The sequence below is a fragment of the Podarcis muralis genome, chromosome 7, assembly GCF_964188315.1.
Source record: "Podarcis muralis chromosome 7, rPodMur119.hap1.1, whole genome shotgun sequence".
Classification (NCBI taxonomy): Eukaryota; Metazoa; Chordata; class Lepidosauria; order Squamata; family Lacertidae; genus Podarcis; species Podarcis muralis.
The window spans coordinates 54427348-54445006 of NC_135661.1; the positions used below are offsets into that span (position 1 = coordinate 54427348).

Below are 17659 nucleotides of genomic sequence, written 5' to 3' on the forward strand. Positions count from 1 at the left end.
CCCATCCATCTGGCCGCTCTGAGAACAGGATGCTGGACTAGATAGGCCATTGGCCTCATCCAGAAGGCTCTTCTTACATCCTTAAGGGCTATAGCAGTTCAACGTTTCAATCCCCAATTGATTTCGTGCACCCTTCTTGTGTTGTTATGTAGGAGGCTGGGCAGTCAGAAATTGCTGCCTGGTGTCCACTTCCTACCCACAAACAGCAATAGAGAAAGCAGAGTACACCCACACTCCTAGCCTGTCAACTGCAGCCATTATTTGGAGACCCTTCCTCCCCCCCCCCCCCCCCGCTGCCACATCAGCCTCCACCAGCTCAGTGGTGGTTGGTATCCAACAGGACTGGTGGGGCAGAAGGCAAGGAGACGAACAGCAGGGGGCACCAGAGCCAATCAGAGTTAATGACAGGCAGCAAACTAATTCTGACATTGCCCCCAATCCCCTCCCTGATTAGCTCTGATTAGGGAGGAAGAAGCTGACAGTCAGGGCTACCCCCTGGAGTGGTTGTAAGAAGGCAGGCAAGTGGGGACTGGCTGAGGGCTGACAGAAGACAGTTGTTATTATTGGTAGTAGTCGTAGTAGTAGTACCCCACCCATCTGACTGGGTTGCCCCAGCCACTCCGGGAAGCGTTCAACACATATAAAAGCAAAATAAAACTAGCAGGTGCCCTGCTAGTCCCAATGGACCAGCCTCCACCACACCAGACAGGAGGGCTCTGGCCTTCTGGTGCCTCCTTTTCACCCTCTCCCATCTCTACCAATCCCAGAGTGATTGCCTGCCCGCCAGCACAGCATGATGGAAGTTGTAGTGCAACCACATTTGGAGGGCACTAGGAATCCCCGCGGCGGGGTGCGCTCCCGTTGCTCGGTCCCAGCGCCTGCCAACCTAGCAGTTCAAAAGCACCCCCGGGTGCAAGTAGATAAATAGGGACCGCTTTCTAGCGGGAAGGTAAACGACGTTTCCGTGTGCGGCTCTGGCTCGCCAGAGCAGCAATGTCACGCTGGCCACGTGACCCGGAAGTGTCTTCGGACAGCGCTGGCCCCCGGCCTCTTGAGTGAGATGGGCGCACAACCCCAGAGTCTGGCAAGACTGGCCCATACGGGCAGGGGTACCTTTACCTTTACATTGGCGAAGTCTAACTTAGGGGTTTAGTCAGGGGTCAGCAAACTGTTTCAGCAGGGGGCCGGTCCACTGTCCCTCAGACCTTGTGGGGGGCCGGACTATATTTATTGGGGGGAGGAATGAACGAATTCCTATGCCCCACAAAAGATGCATTTTAAATAAAAGGGCACATTCTACTCATGTAAAAACATGCTGATTCCTGGACCATCCACGGGCTGGATTGAGAAGGTGATTGGGCCGGATCTGGCCCCTGGGCCTTAGTTTGCCTACCCATTAAGTGGATGAAAAATCAGCACAAATACCCTTTACAATAGCAGTGACAGCACATAAATAGATTTATGTTTAACTCTAAGCCATATCAAAACAAGGGATATTCAGAGCTAAGGTACAATTTTAGTCCTTAGTTTTCTGAGGGCCAACGCAGATAAGGGAAAACACAATGTAATAACATTTTGTTTGTTCTAAAAAATTGTCCTCTTCTTTGGCGATCATTCATAGCTGGGTAAGATTGTCTTCCATGACCACGGTCTTAACAGTGAGTCCATAAGTGACTGTGGAGGCCAATTCTGGATCCACATGTCCCTCCATAGTGGGGACATAGGTTTCTGGGTAGGAGTTGATCATGGTGAAGGTTTGCCCAATGTGCCTTCCTCTTAGCATGTTCTCCCTTTCGTCCTGAGTGTGAGTGTCTTCAAAGCCCATGACACCTTTGGTAAAGGCTGTTCTCCCATTGGAGCACTCGCAGGCCATTGTTTCCCAGTTCTCGGTGTTGGTTACTCATATGGCTGATCTCAGCAACCCTGAATAACTCTGGAACAGCTGATGAAGGGGGAGGAGGGAGAAATTCTACTAATCCAGCACAACTTGTTGGTGAATGATAGACAGCGATCAGCAAACTTTTTCAGCAGGGGGCCAGTCCACTGTCCCTCAGACCTTGTGGGGGGCTGGACTATATTTTGAAAAAAAATGAACGAATTCCTATGCCCCACAAATAACCCAGAGATGCATTTTAAATAAAAGGACACATACTACTCATGTAAAAACATGTGGGCCAGATCTAGAAGGTGATTGGGCCAGATCTGGCCCCATGGCCTTGGTTTGCCTACCCATGTGCTAGAGCAATAGTTTCCTAGCAACCAAGGTGTTAGCTGGGGAAAGGACATTTGGATGATCCAGGAAGAGACTTGCTACTACGGAATAACGTCATCTACACCATTCTTCCACATATGAGCAAGCCTGGTAAGGAGCAGGCCTATTCAAAGAGATTAGGGGCAGTAGAAAATCCTGTTAGCAGCACAGAGTCAGTGGGAAAGGGATCATCCTTTAATTGACAGCATCTGCAATGACACAATTAACTTGACTGGCCTCTGGCTCCCACAGATCGGTCCTGAAGATTGAGAACCCACTCCATCTGCTTTTGGCAGTGATGTGTGAATGTTCAGTATACGCTTTGTCCAATGCTAGTAAGCCGTGAATGAGTCATATATGGAGCTTTGCCTGCAAAAGTATGAATGTGGCTACATAAACATTAGCATCTTGGACTGCAGCGAAATCATTCCCAGTCCTCCACTGGGGGCTTCAAGTCACATTTGTACATTGCGGTGCACACCAAAGAGATGTTTTCGCCTGATGCCCATTACCTGAGTTGTTTCCCTGCAAATGCAGCACCCCCTCATCCGAACAACAATTTCCATTTTCAAATGGGATGGAAGCAGGTGTGAGGGAAAACACTTCAGACTGCAGTATTTCTCAAGAAGCAACAGGATAGGTATGGATTGTGGCCAATGTCATGTGTGCTCACCTTCAAACACCAGCAGTGGGAGTATGCTAGCGTTAGGAGTCAACAGTAATGTGTACACAACCTCTTGCTAGCTAAGCTCTTTCTGCTCCAGGGCAGATGTTCTCTCATTTGGGTGGTGCCTCCGGTTGGGCTGCTTTTCTCTCCTGGTTTTTAGAACAACTCAGCCTCCCTAATCCAATTAGTTTACTGTGTTATCAGCTAATCCCTTTCCCAGCTTCTCAGAGGGTTGCATTGTAGCAGGATAGCCAAGGACCTTGTTCTAACTAGCAGTGACAATAGATGACAAGGGAAGCCTGCAACTCTTTCTGCTCTACCTACCTGCCCTCGGAGGAAGAACCACCCCCGGCATAAGAGGCAACAGGACCATGATGGCATCCACGACTCTTTAGCCTTTCTGCAGGTAATTTCAGTTTTCTGTGGGGTAGACTGAGTGGTTCAAAGTGGTTCTGTAAAGAACTGTGGTAGAGGACCTTCTTAGTATGTCAAATTTTCCTGAGTTAGTCCCCTAGCATCTCCAGGTAGGAGGTGAGGTAACATGTTTGGAAACCCAGAAAGCCACAGTGAGCCAGTTCTAGACAATTGGCAAGATGTTCCTGCAGATAAGGCAGCTTCCTATTGAATTAGAGAGCTAGGAGAGAATTTGCAGTAAGGCTTTGTTGCCTATTGAGGGTGCTATATGCTCAAAATGCTTAATAACTGCCGGCTTGTGTTTGGCTCCCTGTTTTGGCACTGCTTGAATTGTTACTGTTGATGAAGTAAGGTGAGCTTGTTTGGGGAGAGGAGTCATAAAGCCATGTGCGTTTCTTTTTGTTGAAGCCCTGGGATCCATTCAATACATCAAAACAAGTGTTATTTCACACTTTCCAGTGCATTTTCACTTTCCCCTTTACTTTTCTCATCACAAAATGTCTGATCTTCTGGGGGAAGTGGGTTTGTGGAGCAAGATCTCCCCATCAACTCTTATTGTGCAGCTTAAATGTGTGAATTAGAAGCCGCCCAGAAATGCCCACAGACTCCCCCAGTGGTACATTTTTGGGCTTTTTTTTCCTGGCAAGAAGCAGTAATGAAATTCTGCCTTCTGCAGGTGGCAGGATGCTGGGCTGGATTGAGAAAGTCGTACCGCAACCTCCTGTCAGCTCCCCCATCGCTGTAGTAGTGGGGAAAGACACACAGGCTGACCAAATAGCTGTAGAAGCTGGGCCTGTATCTGCAAGGCAGGTAAGTGGACATCTCAAAGGCATGCTGAGGGTGGGGTGGGGGCTTTGTACCAGGGCTCATGAGGCAAGATGGGGAGACTGCCTCAGGTGGCAGCATTCACGGGGGCATCAGATCCTGATGTAGATCTTCCTTCCTCACTCATTTCTTCCCTGGTGGGGATGGGCGGGAGGCGCAATTTTGGCATGCGCCTCAGGTGCCAAAATGTCTTGGGCCAGTCTTGGACCATACTAATTCCATGGACTTTTGACATGTCACATTCCACCCTGGCAAACACAGGCTTGATCTTAAGGGTCAGCAGTGGGAATGGTGTGGTGAGAATGAGGTGAGGATTACTACAGGACAGCTGAAAATGGATCAGCAGCAGAGATGACCACACGTTGGGATGTGGTTTCAAGTGGGAGCTGATGTGCTTTATGAAAACAAGAACAGCAACAACAATTTACAGAACAAAAGTGTTTGGCCACTGGCCATTGCTGAGAAAATAACTCAGAATTGAAAAGTGATAAAAGGAATAGAAAAACACACACAGGACAAATCTTTTACCACGTGGCAATTTATTTAACACACAAATGATAATGGTCTTAAAGAAAAGCTCTGTAGAGCATTGTTGCAGATATGATTAGTGTGAACAGTACGGTCTGAACTACACTCTTTTTTAAAAAATTGTTTGCTATCTGTGACAGATGAGACGATTTATGTGCTGTCCCCTCACATAAGGTTTGGATAATCTGTGTGGGTTGATAAAGAAACAGTTACATTAATGTATAACCTGGTACCTGATGAGAGGTGTGGAAGAGAAGGATTAGAGATGTTATGCTACGTGCTTGTAATACAAAATTATTACATTTATTGTAATAAATGAAAATTATTTAAAGGATAAAATTAAAACGAGCACACAACTGGAGTGTGCTGTGCTCACCTTCTGCACCATTTATAAAATGAGCTTAACTCACCCTGCTTTGGCTTTTCAACCAATCTAATTGTGTACACGAATGCAGCAGGTGGCAGAGTTGAGTCTTCCACAGCATGTAGTGTAGATTGGAGGCTGTGTGTGTTTGGCAGAGATGCTTAGGAGGACGGTCCCTGTTTACAACTGAGAAAATGTTGGCAGGTCTGCAAAGGGTTGAAGAGCTGGTGTTGCTTCCAGGCTACTTTTAGTTTTGTTAAGGCAGCTGCAGATTTTGCAGCAAATGCAATTGTCCAAGGCAGCCTTCCTTCCCCAACGTGGTACACTCCAGAGGTTTCAGACTCTACAACTCTCACCAACCCCAGACAGCACAGCTGTATGATGCTTGGGCTGGTGGAAGTATGGCTTTGCTGGCTGGGGCTGATGGGAGTTGTAGCTTGAAACATCTGGAGGGGACTGGCTGAGCTAATGTGATACACCTGGCTGCAGTGTAATATGCTGCCAGCCCTTAAGACTATGATAAGAGTCTGCTGGATCAGACCAATGGCCCCCCAAGTCTAGTAAGCTGTGCTCACAGTGGCCAATCTTAGGACAGCCCTCCCCTCTCTCATCCCCGAGTCCATCATTTACACGGCAACACAGTGAAAGAAATTACAGAAAGGTGTGTGGAGGGCTTGAGCCCTAGTCCAAAGGCTGATATTTAAGATTAGATGGTCTGCTCATCAAGTAGGCAGAAGAGAACTAACTGGTTGGGCTTGAGCAAGATGCTTCTGGCTGATCTTCTCTGCTACCCTCTGGGTGCTATTTCACTGCCTGAGAGTTGTTCTCTGATTGTGGTTTCTTCTCTCTTGTGAATCCTCAAGCTGACAGAAAGGAGTCCCAGGAGTGTTGCAGAAGGTAAGAATTGGGGGTGATGGGGAGGGGAAAGAAGAGTACATGTGTATAAGTGCTGGAGACAAGGCAGAGTTTGGATTACAAATTCTCAGTGCTCCTTCAGACAGCCTCTTTATTCAGCATTCAGTTTGATTTGCTAGCGCAAAGCTCATGCAGATGTCCTGCCCTTACTGGGTATTCATTCTGATTTGCTTCTAGGGCAGTTATATGACAAGGACCATTCAGCCTGGTTCACTTGCAGGGTGTTTATGTATCTTCCCATTGATAATTTGCTCACCCCATACTTCAATGAATGTCCCTGGCACTTCCCAAACTGCAAGAAGTCCTGTTTTGTTAGTAGATTTGTCATGGGAGGATGATGGAGAGCTCTAATCCACTAGGATTGCACACATCTGCGTTTCTGGTATGCGTTTGAATCTCTCCTGCAAATTACTGACAGGTGACCCACAGGTGGGTTCAGGCAGCTACTGCTTTTGGACGACATCTCTGCAAATGAAGCTGCAAATGCATTGTCTTGTTCGCTTAGAATCTACCTTGGTGGCTTGACTCTGCCTCCAGAAGGCTTGCAAAGTGGGAGGGAGTTAGAATGAGTCTAGGGCACCCAAACTATTTTTTGGGTTGTTACCTTCTCCTTGACCATACACCCATTCCCAATTCTGCACTGTTGGCCATCATAACTACTTGTTGTGACGCCAAGATTTTCAGGTGCATCTTTGAACATTAAAAGTATGGGCAGTTTGCAAGGATGGCAGTAGAGGAGAGAGGTGCTGTGGAACCTCTGTGCACATTTCCAGACTTCAAGATCTCTTTTGAAAAGTTGCAAAAATGCAACCCTGTCCCTTAAGGAGGTGTCATGGGGGCATCACCAAAAAATCTTCTGTGGCTGTAAATGTGATCCAGAGAAATCTTATATGCTCCTGGAAATGCAAGTAGCACCCAAGGATAATTTTAGCTTATAGCTTGGCTTTTCCTCCATTTAGGGTTCAAAGAACATGCTCGTGATTCTGTCTCAACAACAGACAGGTACCTGCCATTCTTTGTTTCTCTCCCCCTTATTTTACACATGTACCATTTCCACATGGGTTTCTTATTCTGAATTGCAGCTAAAAGTAATAGTAGGGAAAGGAGTCATCTGTCTGAAGCTTTCTAGCATACTCTGAAAGGCTCCTTTTTGAGGTGGTTTACTCAGAGGATGGTGGCAAACAGTACAAAGTGAGGCCTTCAGGGGTCTCCTGAACTGTCCCCTTGTAGAGATGCGTTGATTTTAGACCTTCAAGTCTCCACTTTGGGCAAGATGAGGAGGACTGTTAAGGCAGAAGACAAACCAGAGGCAAGTTTCATATCTGCATTACAGGCCAAAATGCCCCTAGTATTGGTTACAGAACCATAGTTCCAGGAGCCAGCAGTTAAGATCCATATGCTGAGTTTGTGGATCTGGCTATACTCACATATGTTAGGAACTCTAGCATGGGTGAGAAGCCAGGTCTGGGAACGATGGGATGGGGAGCCTAATTCCTTTCTCAGCCTTTTCAACACCTGCCCTCCTTCCCATGTGGCAGCTGAATCAAAGACCCTGCTTTCTGCAATTCAGGGTGTGCTCATCTGAGTAGCACCCTTAAATGACTGGGTGGGTTTGTTTATATGTTTGGGGTGATAATGGGGGGGACCCCATTCCTTGCAGCTAGCTGCCTTCTGGGTGGGGAAAGGTCTTGGCTCTGCTTCTGCTGTTAAGGTCTGGAAGGAAGGAAGCTTCTTTGTCCACCCCAGCCCTCCTCCTCCTCCTTTGCAGCCCTGGCCGAGGAGTCCTCACCTGGATATCTCAGGGCCTGGAGAAGGTGATGCCACAGCCGGCACAGAACTCTCCTGTCATGCTGCAAGCGGCTGCCAAGAGCTTTGAAGCTAGCATTGATATCCCAGATGTGGTGAGTAAGGGTGATCCAGTTTGATGGCAGTCTTGCTTTCATCCTGAAATGTTTCCAATGGTGAAATTTATTTTTTTGGTCTGTGTTCAGACAGAAGTCCAGAGCATAGAGGAGGAGAAAGAGGAAGAGGAAGAAATAGGTAAAGTGCTTGTGTATGTTTGTGTGTCCCCTGCCTGTGAGTGGGCACTGAAGTGTGTTCCCTGACATGATATATAGAGGGGTAAAGGTAAAGGGACCCCTGACAGTTAAGTCCAGTCGCAGATGGCTCTGGGGTTGCAGCGCTCATCTCGCTTTACAGGCCAAGGGAGCTGGCATTTGTCCGCAGACAGTTTTCCGGGTCATGTGGCCAGCATGACTAAGCCACTTCTGGCGCAAAGGAACACCGAAACCAGAGCAGCACACGAAAACACTGTTTACCTTCCCACCGGAGCAGTACCTATTTATCTACTTGCACTTTTTGGCATGTTCTCAAACTGCTAGGTGGGCAGGAGCTGGGACCGAGCAATGGGAGCTCATCCCTTCGTGGGGATTTGAATCGCCGACCTTCTGATCGGCAGGCCCAAGAGCCTCAGCACCACCCACCCCCATAGAGGGGTAAGTTGCCTGTAAATAATTGACCAGCATGAGGGGCCCCCTATTCAATCATAGCTGTGCAGTTTCTCATATCTTTAATACTCCACAGAGTTCCTCTTCTCTGTCTCTCAGGTATTCACAGCAGCTACTGCCATTAAGCCAACGGTTTCACTCAAAGAATCCTCCTTAAACTGGACACTATACTCTGGGTAGGATTGCAGCAACAGGAAAGGGAATGTTTAATCACCCCCCCCCCCCACTGAATGTCATGATGAATGTCTTCCCCTAACATTAAGGACCAGGGAAAGGGGGACTTATTACCGTATTTTTTGCACCATAACACTCACTTTTTTCCTCCTAAAAAGTAAGGGGAAATGTCTGTGCGTGTTATGGAGGGAATGCCTACGGGTGGCATGCCTACGGATTTTCCTCCTCTAGAAACTACGTGCATGTTATGGTCGGGTGCGTGTTATAGAGCGAAAAATACGGTATTTTTAATTTTGCTTTATTTGTTTCTATACTAAGATGCAAATAAAAATATATCTATGCAGTGTACAAACATAATTTAAAACCAATAGCAACAACAACAAAACACAGCAAAATACATTGATGGAAGAGAAGTGCAAAATGAGTTATCTGATACGAAGGTTATAGAAATGATAATCTGGCCCTTTCAGCAGACGGTGAGAAAGTACCGTATTTTTTGCTGTATAAGACTCACTTTTTCCCTCCTAGAAAGTAAGGGGAAATGTGTGTGCGCCTTATGGAGCGAATGCAGGCTGCGCAGCTATCCCAGAAACCAGAACAGCAAGAGGGATTGCTGGTTTCACTGCGCAGCGATCCCTCTTGCTGTTCTGGCTTCTGAGATTCAGATTTTTTTTTTCTTGTTTTCCTCCTCCGAAAACTAGGTGCGTCTTGTGGTCTGGTGCGTCTTATAGAGCAAAAAATACAGTATCTTCTTTTCCAATCCCCTGTTCTCTCTCTCATTTCTCCTACTTCCACCAGTGTCTGTGATTGATGAAGAAGAGGAGCAGAATGAACTGTACTACAGCTCAGACAACAACGCCCCAGATAAAATGTAAGTTTTCCCAAACCCACCAGGTATTTTGAACTTCGCCTGTGCTTGAATCCTAAAAACATTATACAGAAGTAGAAATTTCAAGGTGGAGAGTCTGAAGATGAAGCTTCTTAGTAGGAACCCCTCCCTGAAGGAGCAGTTTGGAGCGCCATTTATGCACCTTTAGCTATGCCGCCACTTTGCTGGGAATGCACAGAAATGCTCTATGATCTTAATCTATGTACTAACTAGCACTTGTGCAATGTTTGACTGCAATTTCCCACAGAAACAGGATGAAGGGAACCACAGGGGGGAATCTTCTTTGTGTATTCCTTTTAGTTCTATAATGTGGACACACACACAAACACTCTCAACATGTGTCTTGCTGTAGCTGTGATAACAGTTTTATTGTGGACTAGTAAGATGAACAATCGTAATAATGTGTTCCTTTTCTCTTTATCTCTTTCTTTGAAGTGGTGGGAAAAAAGTGATCACTTGGATTTGGGAAGGATTTGGGAAAATGATGCCTCAACCTGAAAACATGAAAAAGACGGAGGTAAGTGCAGACAAGGCAGAGAACCAATAGGAAAACAAATAAAAGGCAACAGTGTTGTTCCATTTAAACAAAATAATACTTTGCTGGGACCACCCAAGGCTCACAAGGTGGTGTGTGAAATTTTGGCATACACAAAACTCTTCCTCAGGTTAGTGTGTGTCAGAGGTTTTTTTTTTAAAAAAATAGAATATAATGAAGTTTGCTTTCAGTCTCTTGGGCTGCACAAAATAACTAAGCTGGGCTGAATTGCTGCAGAAGCTCCCAAATGCTGTAGAATTCATTCATTCATTTGAATTTCTACCTATAGGTTTTAAATTTTATAGGGAGGCTCTCCTGGTATCTTCATTACATATCTTTAGATGCCAGGCAAAAACATTTCTCCATAACAAGGTTTTTGCCTGATAAACATTCAATGGACTTTCATACATGTTTGTGGGAAGGTGGCTATTGGCTTGTTTTTGTTTTATGTATTTGGAGTTCTCATTTTATCTTTTTACGTTGTGAACTGCCCTGTGATCTTTGGATGAAGGATGCTTTTCTCTGAACTGCAGGCTCCTCCCTACCTGCCACTTGCTGCCTTTTTCTACTCCTTTGCAAAAGCCTGTGAGGGAGCAGAGCTGGCATTCATAATACAGGTTCCTCTTTTTGCTTTCTCTCCATTTGTGCCACCAGGTAGGGACGCCAGGAGACCAAGCTGCACAAAGGGGTGAGTGACTGGCCTTGGGGTGCCCTAGTGATTTGGCTGCAGGCTCTTGCAGGAAGGATGCTAACTTCATTCTCCAACTCTCCCCCTCCCACCCCCTCACAGCACAGAAAGGGAGTTTGCCTGCCAGCCCTCTCAGTGAACCAGGGACGAAGCACCGGGCCTCGACTGACAGCCTGTCCACTCGGAGCCTCTCTCTCTTTCCTCGAACACTTGGCGGTGATGGGACCAGGTCAGTGTGCAGAGCAGCCTTGCTTGGCCAGTTGGATCCAGCAATTCAGGTGCTTATAAATGCTTTGCACAGCAATGGAGAACAGCAACCAGGTATTGTAGAGTTGGAAAAGGTTCGGGAAAAGGCAACCAAAATAATCAAAGAGGATGGAACGACTCCCCTATGAAAAAAAGTTGCAGTGTTTGGGGCTTTTTACTTTAGAGGAAGAGGTGACACGATAGAAGTTTAGAAAATGATGTACGACCTGGAGAAAGCGGATAGAGGGAAGTTTTCCTCCTTCTCTCATAACTCTAGAATTTGTGAAGCTGAAGGTTTGAAAATTCAGGGCAGATAAAAGAAAGTGATTCTTTACCACACAGTTAAACTATGGAACTCACTTCCACAGGGGGCAGTGATGGCCACCAATTTGTTGTTGTTGTTGTTGTTTAGTCGTTTAGTCGTGTCCGACTCTTCGTGACCCCATGGGCCAGAGCACGCCAGGCACCTCTGTCCTCCACTACCTCCCGTAGTTTGGTCAAACTCATGCTGGTAACCTCAAAAACACTATCCAACCATCTCGTCCTCTGTCGCCTCCTGGAGGAGGAACCGGCAAGCCACTCCAGTATCCTTGCCAAGAAAACTCAATGGACAAAGACAACAGGCCACCAATTTGGATGGCTTTAAAAGAGGATTTGATAAATTCATGGAGGATAAGGCTAGTTATCTACTGTCAGAGGCAGTATATCTTTCTGAATACCAGTTGCTGGAAACCCAGGAGAGTGCCTGTGTGCTCATGTCCTGCTTGAGGGTTTCTCACAGACATCTGATGGACCAATGTGAGATCAGGATGCTGGACTAGATGGGCCATTGGTCTCATCCAGCAGACTCATCTTATGCTTTTATGTTTCGGCTTTGTCGGGTCACCTCACTGAAGAAGAGAAGACTTCTTGACTGAGGCCCTGAGATTCTGGACTTGGATGTGGCTCCTACTGGCTGAGTGTCAGATGACACATTCCTCGGAGGTGTTGGGTCTGTTGCAAGGGCTCTTCAGAGAGCTGTTGGTCTCCCTCAAATTGTGAGTGTGGTTCTAATAAGGATCTTCTTCTGACCAACAGTGTTATTGACTGGTTTGTTCAGGGACTGGGGAAAGTGATGCCACAGCCTGTGACCAAAGGGAAGGAAGATGGACAGGTGAGGAAGGGTCTATTGGGTACCCTTTTTAATGTTCTGTGGTGGACCAGTTTCTTCTTTTGCTGCTCCAGTGCTGTGTCCCAAATCATTCTGGGTAGGTAAAATGAAATGGGGGTGGAATTAAATTCAACGGTGATCTGAGTTACTGAGCAGGATATCAATTTTGGAGATTACATTAATTTAGGATGACTTTTTATAGAGATGATTTAGGGGGTAATGGGTTCTGCCCCTCCCAATTTTACCCTCTTAATCACTTGTGAGGTAGATTATGCTGAGAGGTGGTGACTGCCCCAAGGTCACCCAGTGAGCTTTACAACTGAGTGGAGCTTTCAGCCCTGGTCTCTCAAGGTTGTAGTCTGACACACTACACCACACTTGAGAGAGGATGGTTTTGAACCTCTTTTAGGAGCTGATGGAGCAGGCAGATACGAGAGAGCAGAACCTGCCCCTTGACGTCACACTTTGTTTTCTCTTCCCAACAGAGTGCAGAAGTTGCAGACCTGGGCCCAGGACAAGCAAGTAAGTCATAATGAGTCATTTCCCATGATGCTGTTCAGGAGGCAGCTTTTCTTAGCCATTTCTTCTCAGAGGGTTGGTCACAGGTGGGCTTCTACCCCTCAGATCCAAGCAGCTTCATTTATGATGTACCTTAATATAGCTTGGGGTGGGCATTTAAACTTGCCTTTGCAGATAGCAGAGGGAATGAAGTTGAGAAGTTCCTTTGAATGCTCCCTTATTATGTGTGAGGCAGATCTTTGCCAACCTGGTTCCCTCTGGATGTTTTGGGCCACATCTTTCCATCCTACCCAGCATCATACAGCCATGCCCTCTGTGGGAATGTTCAGGGTGGCAGGAGAGGATATACTGTTTATTAATATCCTTCCTAACTTGCACTAGCAAGTTCTTTTACTTAGCAGAGTTTACTTTCCCCTTCTCGTGCACAGCAGAAAACTAGCTGCAAACTCGTGTGAGTTTAAGACAATACGCAATTCAATCTGGCTTGTCCAGATTGCAATGTGTTCTAATATTTTCCTGGTGAGACCCCTTGAATCCCTCCTAAAAGAATAAAGACACCACAGTCTTAGTCATAAGCAATAAAAAGAAAGTTTACTCACAATCAGGCAGAGCACAGTGTGATCCCTGAAGGCAGGCTTTAGGCTTAAAGTTACAAACTTATACAAACAGGTTTATCCAACAAGGGAGATGACCTGAGGGACTGCTTGGCTGGCAGCCAGCAGTTCATTCCAGGAAGTTCACAGGATGAAAAGAAGATGGAAAAGAGATAGGGTGGCAGCATGCCTTGTCCTTTTGCCAGGTCTGGAAAGGTCACGCCCACCCACTAGTCACATGCAAGGAAGGATGCTCCAGCCCAGGAGGAACAGGAGGTTTCGACTGGCTGGACCAAACATTCCCTTGCTTGTCCACTCTAGCAAAACAAGGAATGTTGTATTTGACTGCTCCCAGTGGATTACACCCCACACCCTCAATGAGTGATGGGAGTTGTAGTTCAAAACAACTGGAGGACACCAGGTTGAAGAAGGCTACTGTAATGACATTTGGTGAGTGCTGAATGAATGTTTCTGAATGGTGCCTTGTATGAGGAAGTTCTGTTAGCATCCTGGGGACTTTGCGGTGGGTGGGTGCCTTTCCATGCTGCTGATAACTGCAGCTCTTGATGTTTGCCGTGGATAATTGTTTGCTCAGCACCTCTCCCAGTTTATTTCTATGACCAGGTTGGAAGGGGGCATGCAATTGTATGGCTTGAATCAAATGTTAGACTACCTCTCCAGCCCTCTGCAGGATGACAAGCCTTCTGTGCTTCGCAGGTCAGGGACTGGAGGATCCAAACCAATTTCAGTGGCTGCTGAGCAAGCATCCTGTTAATATGACTTTAGCGTGTTGCTCACTGACCTGGGTGCTGAGCTCCAGTGCATTTCTGTGGGCATGGAGAAGGGTAATACCATATATCTATATATAAATTGTTCTCAAGTTTAGGGAACCAAGGGACACAATCTTTGTTGGCCACCTTCCAGGGGCCACATGCTAACGGTGGATGAGGCCAGAGGCAAAACTAGGTGAAAACTCAGGTTTCTCTACTCCCACACACACACCTCTCCATCCTCTATACAGGCAAACAAGAGGCATTTTCACAGGTCAAGGAAACAAGTGAGTTAGTGAAAAGCACTTGGGAAGGGAGGGTAGCAGAGCCTGGGGAAGGGGGTACAGGTAACCCACCAAGAATTGGAATTTCTCTTAGGCGGGAAGCTGAGGGTTTTTGTTTTGTTTTGCAGCATTTCAAATGGGTTTATGTTCCCAGTGAGGCTGTGAAAACATCAGAGACCTTCTACCCCCCCCCCCAGTCCAAACTCTTTCCTTTAACTTCTTCTCCTTTTGTTTCAGGGAGCAAAGGGGCTTAAGTGCCTCTGAAACAAAGGGACACTGAAGATTTGAAGACTTCCTTTTCCAAAAAATGAAACCAACCTGAATTAGTGTGCATAATGCATCAGGAAGAAAAGACTTTGCACGTTTTATTTTATTTTTTCTAAATTAAATAAAGGCTAGCTTTTAAAAGAGCAATCTGAACATGAGGTGGAGGTAGCCTTATTGCTTAGCTGGTCATGAAAGAAAAAGCAATGTCCTATGTGAAAATCATAGGAACATAAAATTGTAGAGTTGGAAGGGACCCGAGGGTCATCTAATCCAACCCCCTGCAAAGCCACAATCTCAACTAAAGCATCCATGGACAGATGGCCGTCCAATGTCTGCTTAAAAACTTCCAATGAAGGAGAGTCCACCACCTTCCGTGGGAGTCTGTTCCACTGTCAAACAGCTCTTACCACCAGAAAGTTCTTCCTGATGTTTAGTTGGAATCCCCTTTTTTGCAACTTCAGTTCATTGGTTTGGGTCCTACCATCCGGAGCAGGAGAAAATAAGCTTGCTTTATGGGAGGGACCTGACAGTATCCTAATTGTCCAGGTCCAGGACAACATTCCTGATGGAAGAATTTTAACCAAATAGGCTTCACTAGTCAGCAAGAACTGCTCCCATGTTGCCTTCCCCAACTTGGTGCCCTCTAGATGTTTTGGACCACAATGCCCTTCAGCCTCAACCAGTGTGCACACTGTCTGTGGCTGATGGCTGTTGTAGGCCAAGCAGCAGGTTGGGGAAGGCAGGACTGGTTGGATCAAAGGTATGAGAAAGGTAAAGGATGGCCACACATTTTGGATTTGGCATTGGGAGGTCAGAGACTTGGACTGGGGAGGAGTGTTTTTGATACTTTGTATTCCCCATGTCCTTCATCCACTTTGTTTCTTATCCAGTAGTGTTTCTCCTCCAAAATAGTCAGAAAATAGTTTTTTATTGCATGGCAAAGCCGGGAAATGAGAAAAGCTACAACTCACCCAATATTATTTTTCTTTGAGTAGCTCTCTCAGGTAGGCAAAGTATTTCTGTCTCTTCTTCTATCAGGACATTATAGCTTTACTAGTTTGGGGTTTTTTAGATAACCTTTTGGTCAATTTACAAAGCTAAAACTATGATTTAAAACACAATCCAACCACAACATCTTAATTATTATACACAGTGTTAATAGAAACACCACAAAAACCATCAGATTAATATCAAACAGAAGCAGGAGAGGCCAGCCATCTCCTAAGGCTGCTTTCATGCTGGGTGTTTCATGTGAAATTGATTGTTCAAGTCATATTTTATTGGGGCCCAGTGGATCATGTGAACAACAATTTGCAATCAGCCTTTTCCCAACGCTGCTTCCATCTCTTTTCTTTCTTTCTTTCTTTCTTTCTTTCTTTCTTTCTTTCTTTCTTTCTTTCTTTCTTTCTTTCTTGCCTGCTTGCTTACTTACTTACTTACTTACATAGAAAATTGGATGTTTATAAGAATGGAAGCCCAGCACAATCTCCACAGGTGTTTATGCCCTCAGCCCTACAATCAGAAAAAGTGCAATATCCCTCAAAATCAATTGCAATCCCACCTGGAGCTTACAGCAGAGAAGCAATCAGTGTTTGGATGCTTCTCAGGAGGAAGCGGCCTTAATGGAAGTTTTCACCAGTACTCTGAACTTTGATGAAGAGGTCAATAGAACAGAGAAAGCTACCATGAAAGTTTAAGCTTTCAGCCCCCTACCTAGCAATCTAGATTTTACTTTCAGGACCACACATGTCAATGGTTTCAACATGCACCATGACCTCCTCAGGGATATCTACTAGACTATCCAAACAATCTGTCACAAATTAAAAGCAGAAAAATGCTCCCTTTGTAGATGAGTAACTCAAGACAGTTCATCAAGCCCACATGATGTACATATCACTGACTTTTATACAAAAACCTGGTTTCTCTTTCCGAATTCCAGTTGAATTCCAGACTAGCAACAGGTGAATACTATTGTCCTTCTGAACTTATTAGAAACTACACAAGATATCATTATTTATTAAATTTCTATACCCCCCCTTAATCCAAAGATCACAGGGTCGTTTACAATATAAAAACACAAAAATACATACCATAATAGGAAACAAAAACAATACTGCCCCCAACAGTATATATTATCCCAGTCGTTCCTCAAGGAATTCAGAGCAGTGCACATGGTTTACCCTTGTGTTCATTTTGTCCTCCTCACAACAACCCAATAAGTGGGTTAGGCTGCAAGGGAGTAACTAGCTCACTATGGCCCAGTAAACTTCATGGTCCCTCACAATGAGATTAGTCGCAATTGCCAGCCTCTCTCCCTTTGCCCCCATCTGGTGGGAAGAGCTGCTGCTTTTCTTCTTTGCTTGAGGGATAGGACGCCTCACGTCCAGGGGCCAAAAGTGCTCTCCAATCCTCTCTCATCCGGTTCATAGGACTTCATGTGTGTTTTTCACCAGGTTGTAAAATGTCATTGAACAACAATCATGCCTCTTTGTCTGTCTGTCTGTCTGTGTGGAGGATTGAGAGGTGGGTGCAGAAAGAGAGTAGAAACCAGACTGCTATTCGAAGACAAAATTTACACACATTACTGTGTCATCTTTTGCCTCTGTTCTTGCCCACCATTGGCATGTGGGCCCCAGAAGGGAATATGGCCAGCCCTGTTTTACTTATAGAGTCCAGGGCAAATGAAGATGTCTGGTGGCATGTGGGTCTCACTAATGCTACAGTCACTTTTCTCCCGGAATGTAAGTCCACCTTAAAATTACAGGAATATAGCCCATCCCCACCTCAGGCTCCCTCCTTTCACAATCCAAAGCAAAGCAGAAACAAACTCTCTGATCTCCCCACGTGGCTTTATCTGACTGTCCTGCTGGGGACCCAGTAAGCGACATGCCAGATTCCTCTTCTTCAAGGAGAACAAGGAATGGATTAATCTGCCAGTTTCTGTTTCTCATTTTCCAGTCTTAAATTCAGTTTGCCACATTTTCACATCAGTTTATGTTTTTTGTTTAGTTTTTAAAGTCATCATGAAAATTAATCAGTGCATTTCTCATATTATATGCCTGCCTCAGTGGAA

At 45.7% G+C, this 17659-nt stretch overlaps 1 protein-coding gene across 3 annotated transcripts; it reads left to right on the forward strand.

Annotated features, from left to right (window-relative positions):
- The first annotated feature begins 1128 nt into the window (after positions 1–1128).
- On the forward strand, positions 1129–15933 carry LOC114602912 (cyclic nucleotide-gated channel beta-1-like). 3 transcript variants are annotated; one of them, XM_077931799.1, is made up of 12 exons: positions 3332–4142; positions 5913–5946; positions 6924–6966; positions 7733–7865; positions 7956–8004; positions 9444–9516; positions 9970–10051; positions 10724–10757; positions 10860–10986; positions 12081–12156; positions 12639–12675; positions 14557–15933. In XM_077931799.1, the coding sequence occupies exons 1-12, from the start codon at positions 3927–3929 to the stop codon at positions 14571–14573; spliced, it is 921 nt and encodes a 306-aa protein (XP_077787925.1). In that variant the 5' UTR covers positions 3332–3926; the 3' UTR covers positions 14574–15933. The 3 variants fall into 3 exon arrangements, with proteins under 3 accessions (XP_077787926.1, XP_077787925.1, XP_077787924.1); XM_077931800.1 differs by lacking the exons at positions 12639–12675; positions 14557–15933 and adding an exon at positions 1129–3324 and having other exon boundaries at positions 4009–4142; positions 12081–12362; XM_077931798.1 differs by lacking the exons at positions 12639–12675; positions 14557–15933 and having other exon boundaries at positions 12081–12391.
- Positions 15934–17659: the final 1726 nt, after the last annotated feature.

What these genes read in the sequence shown, in the direction of transcription:
- LOC114602912 (XM_077931798.1), top strand. Translation starts at nt 3,927, where the DNA reads ATGCCCACAGACTCCCCCAGTGGTACATTTTTGGGCTTTTTTTTCCTG. An exon ending in GGCCTGTATCTGCAAGGCAG is followed by an intron (nt 4,143 to 5,912) that starts GTAAGTGGACAT and finishes TGAATCCTCAAG; the next exon opens with CTGACAGAAAGGAGTCCCAG. An exon ending in AGACCAAGCTGCACAAAGGG is followed by an intron (nt 10,758 to 10,859) that starts GTGAGTGACTGG and finishes ACCCCCTCACAG; the next exon opens with CACAGAAAGGGAGTTTGCCT.